The 16262-nt window shown below is 36.9% G+C and overlaps 1 protein-coding gene across 1 annotated transcript in view; it reads right to left on the reverse strand.

The window, feature by feature from the left end:
- The window catches only part of TTN (titin), a 244945-nt gene extending 230394 nt beyond the window's left edge, over nt 1-14551 (reverse strand). The window contains 11 exon segments of the mRNA XM_009885623.1: nt 109-246; nt 1062-1199; nt 2373-2492; nt 2989-3141; nt 3377-3665; nt 5411-5655; nt 5746-5834; nt 6563-6850; nt 7555-7758; nt 12040-12143; nt 14342-14551. Of these exon segments, the coding sequence (XP_009883925.1) occupies nt 109-246; nt 1062-1199; nt 2373-2492; nt 2989-3141; nt 3377-3665; nt 5411-5655; nt 5746-5834; nt 6563-6850; nt 7555-7758; nt 12040-12130 (1755 nt within the window). The 5' untranslated portion in view covers nt 12131-12143; nt 14342-14551.
- Nucleotides 14552-16262: the final 1711 nt, after the last annotated feature.

Genomic DNA, 16262 nt, shown 5'->3' on the forward strand with positions numbered 1-16262 from the left:
TAATAAAAAGGAGCCAGAAATGTATAGTTAGTATTTTTTGAGGGACACGTAAGGTTTGTAAAGAATAGAGGGTAAAAAAACAAATATGGTTGTAATAGCGCTGTTCACCTTTTCATGGGTTATGCTGACTTGTTCCTGTTTGGTAGCAATTCCTTCTTTACTTTTCGATATTATGACCGGTGGTTTAGGTTTATCAGTGGTAATTACTACCTTAGGTACAGAAGGTTTCATATCTTCCTTTCTTATCTAGTTTTTATGGTAAAGAAAAATAATAGTAATCAATTATGCCTGTTGTCAAAATAACACAGCTTTTTAGGAAAGTGGGACAAGGCTTGACAACATATATCAAAAAGAGAAAAATATCATCTGAGAAATGAAATAATTCCTTTGTACAGACCAAGTTATAGCCTACCTTCTATGCTATCTGAACAAAGCGCATTCAAAGTCAGTAACATATTACATTAATCTGTGAACTAAAGAAGAATCTTCCCACTTCCTAGTTAATTGTGATATATCATTGTTATGTTTTGTAGAAATTGTTCGCATAAAAACGAGTACTACTGGCTCAATATTTACCCCCAATAGTAGATGAAACTCTTTCATTGGTTACTCCAATAAACAATGGTTCCGCAATATGGTCTTACAGATGCATTCAGTCCTCACACAACTATGAACTTCATTAAATCAAACTCTACAGGTAAATGTCATATCATGAGAGAGAACCTTTACAATTTGTCTTCAGAAATCTACTTTCAGACAAAAAGCAAAGGTCGTTAAGCATCAGATGAAATTCGGAGTACCCTGACAATAAAAGTCATAATGCTCAAAGGGGAGGCTGCTGCATCCGTCCTCTGTAAGACAGAGCTGCTATGGAGTCGGTAGAACTGGACCTGCAATGCTGGGCCTGTATCTGGAATACCTTGCTTTATAAAGCTTTCATGTTGCAATCTTCCCTTCATAAAGAAGCAGACCAAAGATACATAGCACATTTGATGAAGAAAGAGGTTTTCTAAACTTACCACAGTATAACAATGAGCTAAACATTTGTAACATTCATTTACCTTTTCGTGAGCAACGTGCACTTGCTCATGTCTGGTAGATATTTCTTCTCTAGCTCTTGATATTCTTTCCTGTTCTTTGGCTTTGTCTGTGGCAATTACTACTGTGGGTACTGGAGCCTTCTCTGGTTCTTTTCTTACCTGGATGTTTACAAATAAAGGAGTTTAAATGATACATTGTTTAAAAATATAAGGTATGTGATTTTCCATACATTTGGAAAAGAGGATACAAATGAAAGGGATGAAAAACATCAAACTCTGGATTTCAAAATCATCTAGTCTAGAAACAACAACATAAACAGACTTTTTATAAAGTATGTATACATTTAGCGTAAAAATAATAAAACATTCCACAAATACTTGCTTCGCTACTGAAAGCAGTAACAAAAAAAAAAAATAAAACATCAAACTCTGGATTTCAAAATCATCTAGTCTAGAAACAACAACATAAACAGACTTTTATAAAGTGTGTATACATTTAGCATAAAAATAATAAAACATTCCACAAATACTTGCTTCGCTACTGAAAGCAGTAACAAAAAAAAAAAATTCAGATCAGAGAAAAACTGTCCTGCATCATAATCAGTTTGAGAAAGTGTAGGATTAGTTTTAGGTAACTTTTCAGTTGCCAAGAAATTTAGATGTAATCTGCACATAAACACATAATTGTTTGCCAAGGTTTATTTCTGTTTCTCAGTACTTTAAAGATAGGTTACACTTTCTTTCTCATGCATTTCAGCTAGAATGCAAATATAACGTTTCTCTATAAAAGCTGGTCTTCCATTAAGTCACGTTTGTCTGATAAAACACATGCTAAAATCATCTGAATTTCAATCACTTATCAGTATTTTCAAAATTTATTTTGATGCAGAATGAGTTTTTCCTCCTTTTTCTGACCTACTGTGCTGCCAACAAACAAAGCAGGCTACAAATGGCAAGCTTAGAAACAAAATCAGATTAAAAAATGGAAAATTTAAGACATATTTCCTACTTGTCAATTCTTTAGGTGATTGAGAATACTATCTAGTAAATCACCATACAATATATAAAAAATAGCTTCTTTTCTAAGTTAATATTTTGAAAGTTTATCACATCCTTAGGTATTAATAATGGAAGTTAAATAAAAAAGGAAATACAGTCATCATCAAAGAGAGATAAAAGAATGATAGCAATGTGAACTAGAAGAGTGAACACATAAAAAAAATAATATTACAGTATGTCATTTGTCTTGTTCATAGGCTTGTCTTTTTGATGAGTTATTAGATTTTTTGAACAAGGTAGGGTTTGACAATCATAGGTAACTTCTGTATTCACCTTTTCATGAGAGATGTGCCTTTGTTCTTGTGAAGTAACAATTCCTTCTCTAGTTCTCGATATTACTGTTTGTTTTGTGGCTTTATCACTGGTAACTACTACTGTTGCCTCCTTTCTCACCTGATTTTTATAGCAACAAACAAAAAAACCAAAGCCTTAATATTTATTTTAACAAATTGATCATCAAAAGAAGAGGAGAAGAAAAAATAAGAGAGGAATGCAAGTGAAGGAAAAATAGGAAAAAATACTAAGGGAGAATTATTTCATTCCTAGTGGGGAAATTATAAATGAGATATTAGAGGAAAAACTTAATCAGTGTGAGAATAATGTTAGAGAATAAATGACAAAGGAGAAAAAAGGATCACTTTCATAGAAGGCATTCTTAAACTTAAGAACAGTTTAAGAATAATGAGTTCAATCCTGCTATGATGGAAAGCAACGGAATAAGTGATCCAAGAGCATTCCTTTACAGTCCAGGTGCTCGGTAAGGGTATGCATGCTTTTGCGGTACACTGGGTAATATCTTGTTAATTCCTCACGGTGAATCATGCCTTGTTTGCATGTTGGATGAAAGGATAAAAAGGGAAATTATAGAATGTCTGTGCTCTGTTTCTACCTGCTCCTGTACAGGCTGAACGTGTACTGCAGTCATTGCTGTCCTTTTAGCAGTTTGCTCTACAACACTGGGAGCTGGTTCTCTCACCATGGCTTGATCCACAGCAGCAACAACCGTAGCAACAGCTGCTGTTTTCTCACTGTCCTTTCTCACCTACATTAGTCACATCAAAAGACATTTTTTCATGGTTTGCATACATTCAAAAGAAGCACAAAACAAGTACAGAGGCAGAATGTTGCAAAGAAGCATTTGCAGCAGAACTCTCTCAACAGCAGATACACACACGCTTTTACACACAGCCTCCCACAGTCCATTTAGCAGATCTATTCAGCAGTGGTGAGTCCACATATAGAGCAAAACCAATGCTTTTTCCAAAAATAGACTTTACCTCTCTAGCACCAGCCGCGGCCTCACCAGCAGCAGCACCACTAATGGTAACTTGTTCTTGGACCCCGTATCTCCCCTCCCATCTTTCTTCAGTTCTTATTTGGGTAGCGCTTGTAGACACTCTTGTTTCCTTCATCTGGGCTTCTGTGGTTGCAGCATATCCTTCCTGCTTCCAAGGAGGAAGGACTTCGGCCCCAGCTGCTGTCACTACATGTGTTTTACGGATCGGAGATGGAGATTTTACTGGTCTAATAGGTGAGGTGGAGATTCTTCCAGCAGGAGAAACGGACCTAATGAAAAAATAAAGTATTAATGTAGTGTCAAACAACAAAAACTAAGTAAACAACTTCAGCCTGAACTTGAATTCACTCCCCATTTAGGGTATCTTCAGTACTTTGTGGTTTGATTTTAAAAAAGTTTTTGAGGTGTTCTACTTGTAAATTATAATGACCTGTTTATAACTTTATGTCGAATGTGTGTTTTTGTCATACTCATAACTGTAACACATCTTTGTAGTAGTTTAGTTAGATTTCCAAAAAGAAATAAGGGAAAATGTCAAAGGGCATTTCACTCAAGCACCCATACTTAAAATATAAAAATACGTCATTAGTTTCCATTCACTATATCTTAATTCTCCTAATAGGAATAATATAAAAGGCTTACAGGCTGCGATTATTATATATTATATTTGTGGTTTCGTCTCTGTAGGGAGACAAAATGATTAGTCTAACCTTCTTTGTAAAAATTTCATGTGGCAGCCACCTAACAACAACATAACTGTATCTACTCTTGCACCACATCTCATTTCCACGTCATCCATACGTGTGTTCAGACTCCAGGGAAGCTTCTAATCAGGGCCTATATTTTTTTCCTTACTTACATTTACAAATCTTAGCTACAATATTTGGTAGCCACCAAATAAAAACTAGCACCAAAAAGTGCTAGTTTCTAAATTTTGATATTCCAAAAATTCAATCTCAGTCCTGGCAGATAGTTTTAAAGCATTTTTCAAAACGCTTTAACAGGCTTTCTAGCTTAGATTTTCTTTGAGAGGAATTTTTTTATGCTGTATTTCCCAGGTAGAATTAACAAATCGCAGCAGTAGAGGGCAGCAGCAGCATATGAATTTTTAGATTTATTTTCTAATTTGTTGTATGTCTAAAAGTGGCTTGACTAGCAGGGAAGTACAAACTCCTAGTTCTATATGCACTCTAGATGGCACTATTGAATTGTTCTTTCATCTATGCAGTTAGTTAGTTATCGCTAGTTAATATCAATCCATTTGTTCCTGTCCTTGCAAGTTGTTCCCAACAGGGCAAAATTCACCAGCATACGTAGCTCTGGCAATTTAAATGGTGTTCCTCTGAGAACTCATCTTGGAGGCATTCCTTCCATGATGCTGGTGCTTCAAGTTGCTGAAACTGCAGGACTTCCAAAGCAATTTTCTCTTTACCTGCCTCTCAGCACAGACATCCTGGGGTCACCCAGACCATGAGCCCTGCTCTTCAAATCACTCACTTTCCACCTCAAGACCCTATATACAGCAAAGCTAAACTTCATTTGTCCATAACTGCATTTACCTTGCCTACCTTCAAAACACAATTTCTGCAGTCGTTACCAGCACACACACAGAACATGTTCATGTTTTTTTACATATTCTTCCGTTCTGTTTGCCACTTATCAGTGTCATTGCTCTTTTCTCTGTTCATCTAAAATAATCAAGGGCTCTACTGTTTTCTTCTCTTTCGTCATGAACTTGGACCTTTGATTGCTACTTCAGCTGTATGTAGAGCAATCAAAAGGGATTTATTCTGTAAAGATTTTTCTTCCATACGGGATAGAAAATTTAGATAAGAAGCATGCACTTCTATAGCAGTGGCATATATAGCACATTATAGCTCACAGTCAGAATAAACTCAGTATTAAGTCAGTGCATTCTTCCATTTTGTACCGTGGTTTTATTCTACAGCATTACTGCTGTGAGTGAAAGTGATTCAAAAAACAATCATCTTGTTTGAAAGAATAATAAGTTTACCTTACTGGTGAGGGTGTTGGTGCTCTGACATGTCTTACAGGTGATGGTGATTGTCTAACAGGTGATGGTGATTGCTGTCGTGCCATTTGTGCTTTTGCAGCAATTATTGGTGGGGTCGGTGATTTTGATGTAGGTCTAGGAGGCATTCGTGGAGGCGCTTTGTGTGGGAGCTGTTGGGCTGTCGCACCTTCTATGACCATTTCAACACTTGTAAGTGATCTGGCATCAAAGTGGGCTTCAATCTTCTAAAATGAAATCAAGAAAAGAAGTCTGAGATACTGTAGAAGTCATCATCCACATTTTAGCCTTACCTGCTTTGTTTTTGAAAAATATACCTTTTCAATTCTGGCTTGTCTTGTTTGTGAAATCTGAGCAGTCGAAACAATTGTCTTTGTCTTTTTAGCAGGAACGGCTTCTTCCTCACCTTTAGGAAGAGAAAGCACGCAGAAATAAATGAATGGTCAATTCCAATTAGATATAACTGTATATAAACAACACAGAGAGAATTAAGCAACCATCTCTTTTTTCCTACGGTATCTATAGATGGACAATTGTGAAAACAGTTGAAATAATATTTCTGCATTACTGTACCATTAGAAAAAAAAAACCCAACCAAACCAAACCAAACCAAAGTTATCGTAGATTCTTCAGAATCAATCCCGGATCCCAAACAACTACACAGTCTGGAAGCCTGACTGAGGGGAAATCCAAGCAAGGCTGCTCTGGGTAGAATGATTCACTGCTACAATTCTCCTCTGAGAACGGTCTTCATGCTTACCAGGCTCATTTACAAGACCGTGTACAGCTGTGCAGTCTAATATATCTGTTCTATCACAGCCAGGTTAAAAACACAACTTTGAGAAATCTACAGAATAAAATGGGAACAACTGAAAGTGTCCCACACTTTTTCTGTGTACTGTATCCTCAGTTTAAAGAAGACTCATTCTGGAGAAAAGGTCCTTATAAATTCTCAGTCAAAAACCTTTGGCAAATTTCACCAACACCACTGCTTTTACACAGCAACTTAGTAAGCCTTGAGAAAGAAGTTATAAATGAACCTATTGATATAACTGTGATGAAGTGGTGCGTATTGTACCATTACAACAATGAATGCTCTCTTATTTTCATGGCTTGCAACTTCAGCTCTGTTACCTTGAATTAGCAGTTCAGCTGTTGAAGTAGCACGTCCCACATTATTTGTGGCATTTACTGAATAGGTACCGGAGTCTTCAGGATATGCTTCTGCAATTATTAAGCTGTAAAGGTCTCCTTCTTGTAAAATTTGAAAATCGGGGGAACTTTGAATTTCTACTCCATCCCGATAGAACTTCACCACAGGTGTAGGGATTCCAGTCACTTTCACGTCAAGTCGAACTTGACTTCCCTGCCTTGCAGTCATGCTCTGTAGTCGTTGTGAGAAGTTTGGTGGTGCTGTTCCAGCTGCAGTTTTATTGAAGAAATAAATAGAAAACAATAACATCTGTTAAAGAGAATTGTAAGGAGTATATATTTTCATTATTAGACATGCACAAGGTCTATTTCTCCTTCACGTGCTACTGACAGATGATACTTCCTTCTCAAACATTCAAAATATGAAGAGTTGATTTGCCAAAATGCAAACCCCTTAGCTTTTTTCATGCGTTTAAAATTTCTTATATTTCTGATAATGCCCACGATTGCAAATGTTTCTGGAATTAGAGATGCATTGATTATACCCATAGGTAGTAAGCGCAGTCTCTTGGCTATGGCCTTTTGTGTGAGTTATTCTGTTAAATATACTTTATTATCATAAATATCATTAAGGGCTCCATCCTTCAGAACTTTATGCTTTCTTTTCTGTGTAGTTTGAATGTAGGTGGTGTGACAGATCACATGAACAGAGGCATACGGGGTAAAGCCAGAAGTTTGTAATTGTGATGAAGAGTTTATAAGATTAAACTTTATACAGTTAAGGTGTAAAGAACACTTAGAAATTACTGGTGAGAACATAGGCTGAATTCGAGACTGCTTTAGGAAAAGGAATTTGTTTTGTTATTTCTTTGCTAATGATGTGCTTCAAATCCAAATGTTTTTCATTATCTTCTGCTATCACTCTTTCACACATTGGTAGCAGAGAGAAGTGCCTTTCTTTAGCTGCTTCATACCTGTGACAAGCAGCTCAGCAGTACTAGTTGCTTGCCCAGATCCATTGGTGGCTTGTACGGTGTATCTTCCACTGTTTGCTTCTGTCACGGTGGGGATCACCAGTTTAGCGCGGCCATCACTAAACGAGATCTGCACACCGGGCAGAGTTGCAGCAGAGAGAACCTGGCCATCCCGATACCAGCTCACCTCAGGAACTGGGAAACCTAAAGGCAAAAGGAAGACAAAAGGGGATTAAGATGCTATGAAATGCCAGATATCCAAAATTACCATAATATTCACGTAGACACAGTTATAGCAAAGTGTAAGGGGAGAGGCACAGATCTATGATTACATGTCCAGTAACAGAGTGGTAAAGGAATTTCTTTTTTAGAAAGGTCTTTAAAGTACACAGAGCAATAGGACAACTGCACAGGCTACTGCATTTAGGAAATCACTTGAATAATGAGTGGATTGTAGTGTTTGGCAGTCCTATTGAGGCATAAAAGTTCATCAAAATTATGAAGGGGGTGAATTGATGCACGTGAGGTTGTGGGTTTTTTTTAATTTATTTGCTAGTATCTAAGCAGTATTGCTAACAAAGTTATCCAGTCCACTGGTTTGGAGAAAAAATAAAAATCAGAAATTCCAGCCAAGTTAAGTAGTTGTCCTAACACTACATGATTTTAGAAAATGAAGTGACAGAAAAACTGATTCTTGTAGACATTAACATCAAGTACTGTTAATGTTCTGGGATTTTGTTTTTTTTTTCTGGCGTGAATTCTGTTTGAGTTTCGTGGAAAACAGTCAGCTGGAATCAGCTGATCTTTTGTTGTTCAAATAAATTATTTTTTTGTTGTCAGGGTCATGAGCAAGACTATTCTGGTCAGAAGAGTTTCATCTATATCTACAGATTTTTTTTTAGATTTAAATGGTGATTTTAGATTCCTAATGGAAATTGTCTTCCCAGTGTTCTACTCAGCCAACTTTATTAAGCAACTGAAATCCATTTGATGAGCAGGTAAAATTTTTATGTGAGCCACACAAGAAGAACAGCTAGTTTAAGAAAACAGTTCCAGCTTGGGGTCTTTTTTATAGTCCTAGAACACCATTTCTCCAAAATGAAAATCCCTGCAAATTTACTTCATGTGCATCTCCACTCAAGCCAAATCACCAATAGTACTGCAGAGAGGCTCAGGAATGACATCTGAGACCCTGCTTGCTACAGCTGCTCTGATTTTCCAGTTCCACTCTCTGTGGTTTGGAAAATCCCAGGACCACAGAATTCTAGCGTATCCCTCCTACAAATTGATTAAATTATTTGAGATTTTAAAGTGCCAGGAATATGACAGTGTGAGACTAAAACGTAAGAGGAGATATGTAGATTGAAGCTTTTACTGGTTGTCTGCAGTCATACCAGACTTGGTTAGGAAAGTTTTAAATTTTACTCATAGTTGAAAACCTGAATTTTATATATACGTAGGATAGAAACAAATACCCACATAGAAAGAGAACGTGGCTAATTTTAGAGATCATTAGAAATCAAAAGGGTAAAAGTACATTTAAGCATTGTTAATTTCACAGATGGAAGTTTTTAAACAACACTAATGGAGCTGGTATAATTCAATTTTGTACTGCTGGTATAGGACTATTTCGGCATTATCACCATAAATATAGAGTGTCCAGCAGATCCCACTGATTTCACCCAGAGCTATGTGTCTTCAACATTTGTGCAAATGAGTTTCAAAATGTTTTAAGCTAGGCAACCAAAAATCATGTTGTGAATTCCTTGAAACATTGCCAATATGTTTTATTTTCTTGGTGAAGCATGATTAGCAAACATGGGGGTTTGTGTGGCAGGTTGAACAAGGCCTACATTTTTAAAAACATAGTCTATTTTGATGTCTCAAACTGGTATGTACAAGGGATCCAAATTTAGAAGATATTTTGAAAATCTGAGCCCAAATTCATATTAAAAGAAACTCAACTTCCCAAATTTATTAGCACTCTGCTAGTCCATGCCACAGAGCTGGAGACTAAAAGGTAAGATCTACCTCAGATTATAGATATTTTTGCCTGGACTATATGCAGTAAGGACTTACTTTTATATGTGCCAAATTGCACTGTGATTTGAATATTAATTATTAGGACGTTCTTTTTCATTCTAACACTGTCCTTGAGGTTTTTTGAGCTTTAATTGCCCCCAAAAGAAGAAAATGAATCTGTAGTGCCTCAACTTCACTGCTTAAGTAATTGAATTGAATGAGATTGTCCTGACAATGACATAAATGGCAGGAACTGTCAACCTGTGTGCAATCTATGTGCTGCTTTCAACAATATGCGGAGTGTAAAGGCTGTCTTGCATCAGGTAATGCCTGAAAATATCCGTTCAAAGTTAAGCAGAGCGTGGGTTAGTTCTTTATGAACAAATTCAATACTTGATCAGTACTGTGGAGAGGTGAGGACGGGCACAGTTCTAATGCCAGCAGCACTGCAGACTTTCTTGACAGTGACGTGCTGTCTCACGTCCCCTCGGTCACTGCTTAGCGAGTAGGGCTCCCCCTGTGACCATGTCCTAGCTGCTCTGGCATTTTACTGCTTTCAGTCATGGGGTTTGTGTGTTCTGCACTTCCTGAGCACAGGGGGAGGTACTGGGTATTTTTGTCTGATATCAAACCTTTTTAATGTGGCACTTAATTCACAGTCTGATACAACAGTACAATTCATTTGTTCTAGTTTACAGACTGCAGAATTGCATCTCAGGAGGTTGCTAAGCTCTTCTTGGTACCCATATTAACTGGGCTCTTCACATTGGAAATGTAGCTCTGTATTAATACTTGATTTGTGTATAAAAATAGTGCTATCAGGCATAAACAGAAAGTCTGACTTTCAAATTCACAACAGTTTGTGGCAGATAGGAAGGGCGGACAATGTAGCAGAACAAAGCTGTGTAGTCCATTATTTATGCAATTAGCTCAAGAAATGAAACTTTCACATTTTTTATGCATTAGTACAATTAAATGCCAAGCCACTGTCAGATCTGTCAATCTTGGTGGATGCTTTTGGGGCAGGAAAGATATTCCAGAATCCCACAATGTGAATAAAAGCTAATGGGAGATTGCCTCACATGATATTTGGGACTAAAACACAAATACAGTATATGCTATTAGAAAAGCTGCTATATCTCCTCTTACTAAGAAATCAAGTTCCCTTCCCAAATACTCCATGATATCGCGCAAATGAAAATAGCCAGAATCACATATTGAGCAATAATGTTAGCATTCTAACTTGTTCTGACGATATATTTATGTATTCGTAATATTAAGTATTGTCATCATCAGCGGGAAGAAACTTTTCACAGAAAATTTACAGTGTACAGACAAGAAGAGGTAAGGGTAATTAACTGAAGAGTAGAGGGCCAAATAACAGAATAAGTCATGAAAAAATATCACGGATGTAGACTACAGGACATGTTCAAACACCCTGCGTGAACCTTGTGTGAGTCAGAGTTATCCAAAGGGGCCAAGGAATGAACCATGGTGGACCATAGATGTCAGAGATCTCTATAGCTGGACAGATCATGTGTTTGCACCTGTCACAGAGCATCTGGGTAGTGTTTTACGGTATGTGGATCATCATATTGCTAATGCCTGTAAGACAATATAATTCCATAGGCAGGAACACATGTCATTTCTCCTTAGTCACTGCCGAGGTCAGAGGCACTCTTAGAACAGGGTGTTGGTTATCTGGTAAATTTATCTCAGGGGTTTGCACGGGGTTTTGCACAAGTAGACTGGCAAAATGAAGTATCCTTTAAAATTCTGTGGTATCTTTAAATTGCATCAACAAATCATATTAATCCAGTCTAGTACTACCATCATGATCACCACACACACCTACAATCTAGCAAATGAGGGTTTTCTATCCTCTTCAGTGGCCATGTGGACCTAGATTTTGTGCTTTTAATCCCCATGTCAGAACTCTAGAATCGAGTAAACCCATGGTCACAGAAGCGAGAAATGCAGTTTAGCCAGAATAAGGCTTAGCACTAGGTTAAGAAAGAAATACTATATGCCTTGTCTTGTACACTTTGATTCCTCATTCTGTCTAATCATTATCCAAACAAGATAATTCTCTCTACACCTATATGAAGTTCCCTTATTAGCACAGTATGTATTCTTATGTACATACTTTTCATGCTATTCCCCCCCAGTTTTGATGATTCTAACATACATGAGAATTAGACGCCACTCTCATTGGCAGGATGATTGGCTATTGCCTGGGAAGCCTTGTAACCTTATGCAGTATGTTTGTGGATATCTGACAGCACCTCACAGGGCTGATCTGTACCATAAGATGTGGATATATATTCACATTTCAGCACTGATCTTTACCCATTCAGATCAGATTATGGACTACAAAAAGTGTCATCATTTGTCTTAGCATAAACATTACAAAAAATAATAATAAAAAATAATCAATCTTGCAAGAATAAACCAAAACCTTACCACTAATATGAGCCTCAAAGGTTGCGGCACTACCCTCCAGTGCCACAACACTTTGTAACGGCTGCGTAAATGTTGGTGCTTTTGTCGTCATCTTTACAGGCACTCTGAAAGCAAAAAAAAAAAAAAAAAGTAATTAGATATCAACGGTGCAGTTATTGTTACACGCACATCCTTCTTGCTAGATTTTAGGAATTTTTGTAATTATTTTAATAATAATTTACTCTTCTCAGTTTTAAATCATGTTGACCTGGTGAATTGAGAAGACAAGGTTTTGACAAAGTTTTATAGCAAATTACTCTTAGGGCACACTTGGCTGAGTTAGATGTGAAACTGTTATATTTAGTGAAGCTGTGATTTGGCATTACAAGTATGCAGCAGTAGACAAAGTTCTGCTTGACTCATTTCATGACCTTGTGCAGGTCATCTAGCTTCTATTTGTCCATTAATCTGCTTTGCCTAAAGAGAAAATAATCTCTACTTAAAAGGTCTTTTTGAATGATTTGAAAATGTTTTGTTAGTGCAAAGCATTTGCACTCTCCAACGGGAAGACAACTAGGGCACTAAGTAGCCACTGAAGAAAACGTGAAGGTCTACACGCTATTTGGCTTTTAATAATAAAAAAGAAAAATCCAGGAGGCTTTTTTAAAAGTGTCTGTAAGTGGTGAATAATTTCATTTTGCACAGAAGCATATTGGCATTAAAGACGCAGATAAAATTCTACTCTTTCTTAGAGAGTATCTCAGTGGAATTTTGAATATGGGAAGACAGCCACCTTCGAAATGTGAGCTAGGATATAAGGTAGCCACTGACACTGATGGTTTGAACAACTGCAGATCCATCTGAAATCTGAAAGAAAAGTAGTTTGCTTTCTCTTCCTGTGCCACAAGATCCTACTTTGAAACAGCACACTGCCACTAGAAAAGCTTCTGTATCAGGCGTATTTCATATTTGCATGAACATATTTACTTACTGAAGTTGAATTGTGCATGTTTTTAAAATGTAGTTAGTATCTTCTTAATAGTATCATACAACTATTAAAGGTACAAAATTTTTTCTCATTAAAAAATTCCCCTGAGAGCATATCATGTCTTACTAAACAGGGGTTAAACCCATAATCTTTTCAAGTCAAGCTCACTCACACATTTACTGTTGGTAACTTTGGCTTTTGCACCTGATTTTGTGACAGTCCCAGGCTGACCTTAAAAATTAATGAGAATGAGCTATGAGCCCAATTTACGCCACCTTTCAAAGGGGTGAGAATTCTTCATGACATGAGTTCCTTCAATGAAATAAGTGCCTGGTGCTTACATACAATAAGTGCATAAGGGCAGAACTGGATATTGTATTGGGATTTTGAGCTGCTTTTTATTGCCTTTACTGGTTATCTGGATACTTGTTTCAGTTTGACAGAGGTACAGCTTTTTGTCAAAGCTTTTCAGCTTTAAGGGTAGAGGGAAAATGAGTTCAAATTAGAAAGAAATGACCAACATTTCATCCTAACACAAGACTAGTTTTCTGAAAGGAAGATGAAGACAAATATCCATCTCATGTAATTCACTAAGATCTACTTCAGTTATAACTATGTTTTGAAGCTCAGTGAAAATATATGGAAATAATCTTACAATATAATTAAACGTTATGAAAGCTTATATATATATGTAATTTCTTGACTCCAAAATAGATTGGAAATCATTTAATTAAGTAGAATTGTCATTGAGTTCACACAAAGTTTATATATTTCATTGTCTTGGCAAATTTTAGTGATGAAGATCTGATCTTATAAGGCTTTTTGTATAATTAGAATTGAAAGTATGCATCTGAAATGTCATGTTCCAGAAATAACCTTCCCAGCTATGAATGACAGCAGACAAGTGTTCCAGAGCTGCCATGTAACTGATACCTTAGCAGTTGATTCCCTTAAAAAGTCATCAGCGCTTAGCTGATACCATATGCATTTTATCAGAGCTATTCTTGGAGCTTCTCAGTTTATCTCTCAGTAGCATAACCTTGAACACTCCCAACAGAAAGGAGTTTTTAAGTTAAGCAGATGTTTCCATGCACTTTTCCAGTCTTAATTTATATAGCCTTTAACAATAAATATACTGGCAAAACTTTTTGCTGACTGTTATCAAAATTTACTCCCAGAAATTTAAGACATAATCTTGCCAGAGAATTTAAGTGCTCCATGTCTATACTGTGAAACCTATACCCCCCTGTGAGCAAGTTTATAAATAATAGATCGTATCAGGATTATTAGTGACTGATAAAATACTCATTACACTAGCAGAAACATGCTACTAACCTGATCTCTCAAAGTGCCCGTAAGAGTGGGCTAAGCCCAACGAAATCTTCTTGAACGACGTCCTTATCCAGAGTAAGATTTTTAGACAATCCCAGCATGAGAATTGTAGAGCCTCTAATCATAAAAACAAAACTACACAGTCTTGACAGTGTAGTTTTGTTTTTTTGCAATCCCTACACCCGAGGCGAGGCGGGGAATGCTCGACTGCTCAGAAGTGCTAACATAGTTGTTTTGCTTTATATACCCCAGCTATGCTGACAGGTCTGCCTCATCACGTCAGTGCCAGTTCTGATTGGTTTCCTAAAAGAAAGTATCTTGTGAGAGGGGATCCACTCTGTGTAACCATACACCACCTGTTAGATTGATTGACAATGCTAATTTTGGAAGCACAAAAGGGATTCACTGAGGAAACATCATCTGCTCCGAAGATTTTGATTTATACTTAAATTTTGTTTATAATGTGCTGCTTACAGGCCATTGCAAATTTCTGAAGTCATAAGCACAAGACGAAGAAAATAGTAAAGAAGCTTTTTAGGACATGATACAGGCAAGTCAGAAGCAGTCACATCAGTGAGATTCAGACTTAGTTACTTTCATTATAAAACATCCAAGAGGCTACCAAATGCATCTGTCAATCACCAGACTAAATAAGTAAGCTGAGCTCAGACATGTGTCTGCACACTATTAGAATACACCATTTAAATTATTTTTTTCCATAACTTTGAATTCTAAAATTGTATTTGGTAATATATAGAATTGATGCTGTGGGGTTTTTTTGTTTCCATCACAATTTTTCTCTTGGATGTTCCAAGCAGTTAAGCTTAACAAACAATAGCATAAAAAGTGCAGAAATATAAATTTTGTGAAAGTAAATTAACACAGACAACTACTCTAATTTCAAAAAAAAGAAGATTTTAAGTCTAACACCCTCTGTGGAGGCCTTGTGCAGACCACAGAGTTAATCATCCATGGAATGGCGTGTTAGCTTGTGAACTTCCACTAGCCCAGCTTTATCACTCTGTGCAGCTAATCGCACCATTAGATTGGTTGCCTCCAGAACAGAGGTCAGAGTTAGAAGACTACTCTTGTCTATAACTAGAATGGGAAGTGTTTTGCCATAACACCACATATGTCTGTTCCGATTGTTGCCTTCCTATTCAAAAATCCTTTTTCTCCCCTACAAAGTGGTACATATATAACACGTATCTAGCAAACTCTTTAAGCACTTAACTGGCTTATCAGACTATTTATGTGCGTGAAGTCAGGCACATAGTCAGCTGTTTTGGTAAATGGAGGAATTCAGTCTGCTGCTACCAAGATCCCCATTGAAAAGTATCACCCAGAGGATACCTAGAGAAGTAAACACGGCTGCACTTGTGTTTGAAAACAACCTGAAGGAAACCTCCAGCAGGAGCTCCAGAAAATGAGAGAGAATAAAAAAGGAGAGAGAATACCCCCACTATGATTCCTGCAAGGGGGTATTATACTATAGTTTGCAGATCTGAAAGAAACAAGAAAAGACATATTGTTGTGATTTGATAAAATAACTTCAGATATTTGATCTGCCCTTTAGTTTATCCATCCCATAAAGTGTCAACTTTATGACTGCTTTTGGCATGCAGCAGTAACAGCAGCAACAACAACTGGAATCAAGCTCTCTACACTGGTACTATCTGAACACTCACAGAGGTTGAAAGTCAGAGTACTATGGCTTATTTTTAACTTTTTGTTGCAAATAGATGTCAGGGAGCCTAACCTTTCTGTATAAGACAGTATTATAATAAATGCTACTCTACGCATTAGTGGGGAGGACAAGTTAGCTTCTACAAGAAGACACAAAATGTCCAAAGAAATCTGTGTAAAGGGTATCTAATTTCTGATTCTAAATAGAGACTTGGTAAATTAGCAGATGGCCATTTTT

This window comes from Charadrius vociferus, unplaced genomic scaffold (genome assembly GCF_000708025.1).
Source record: "Charadrius vociferus isolate BGI_N301 unplaced genomic scaffold, ASM70802v2 scaffold315, whole genome shotgun sequence".
NCBI lineage: Eukaryota > Metazoa > Chordata > Aves > Charadriiformes > Charadriidae > Charadrius > Charadrius vociferus.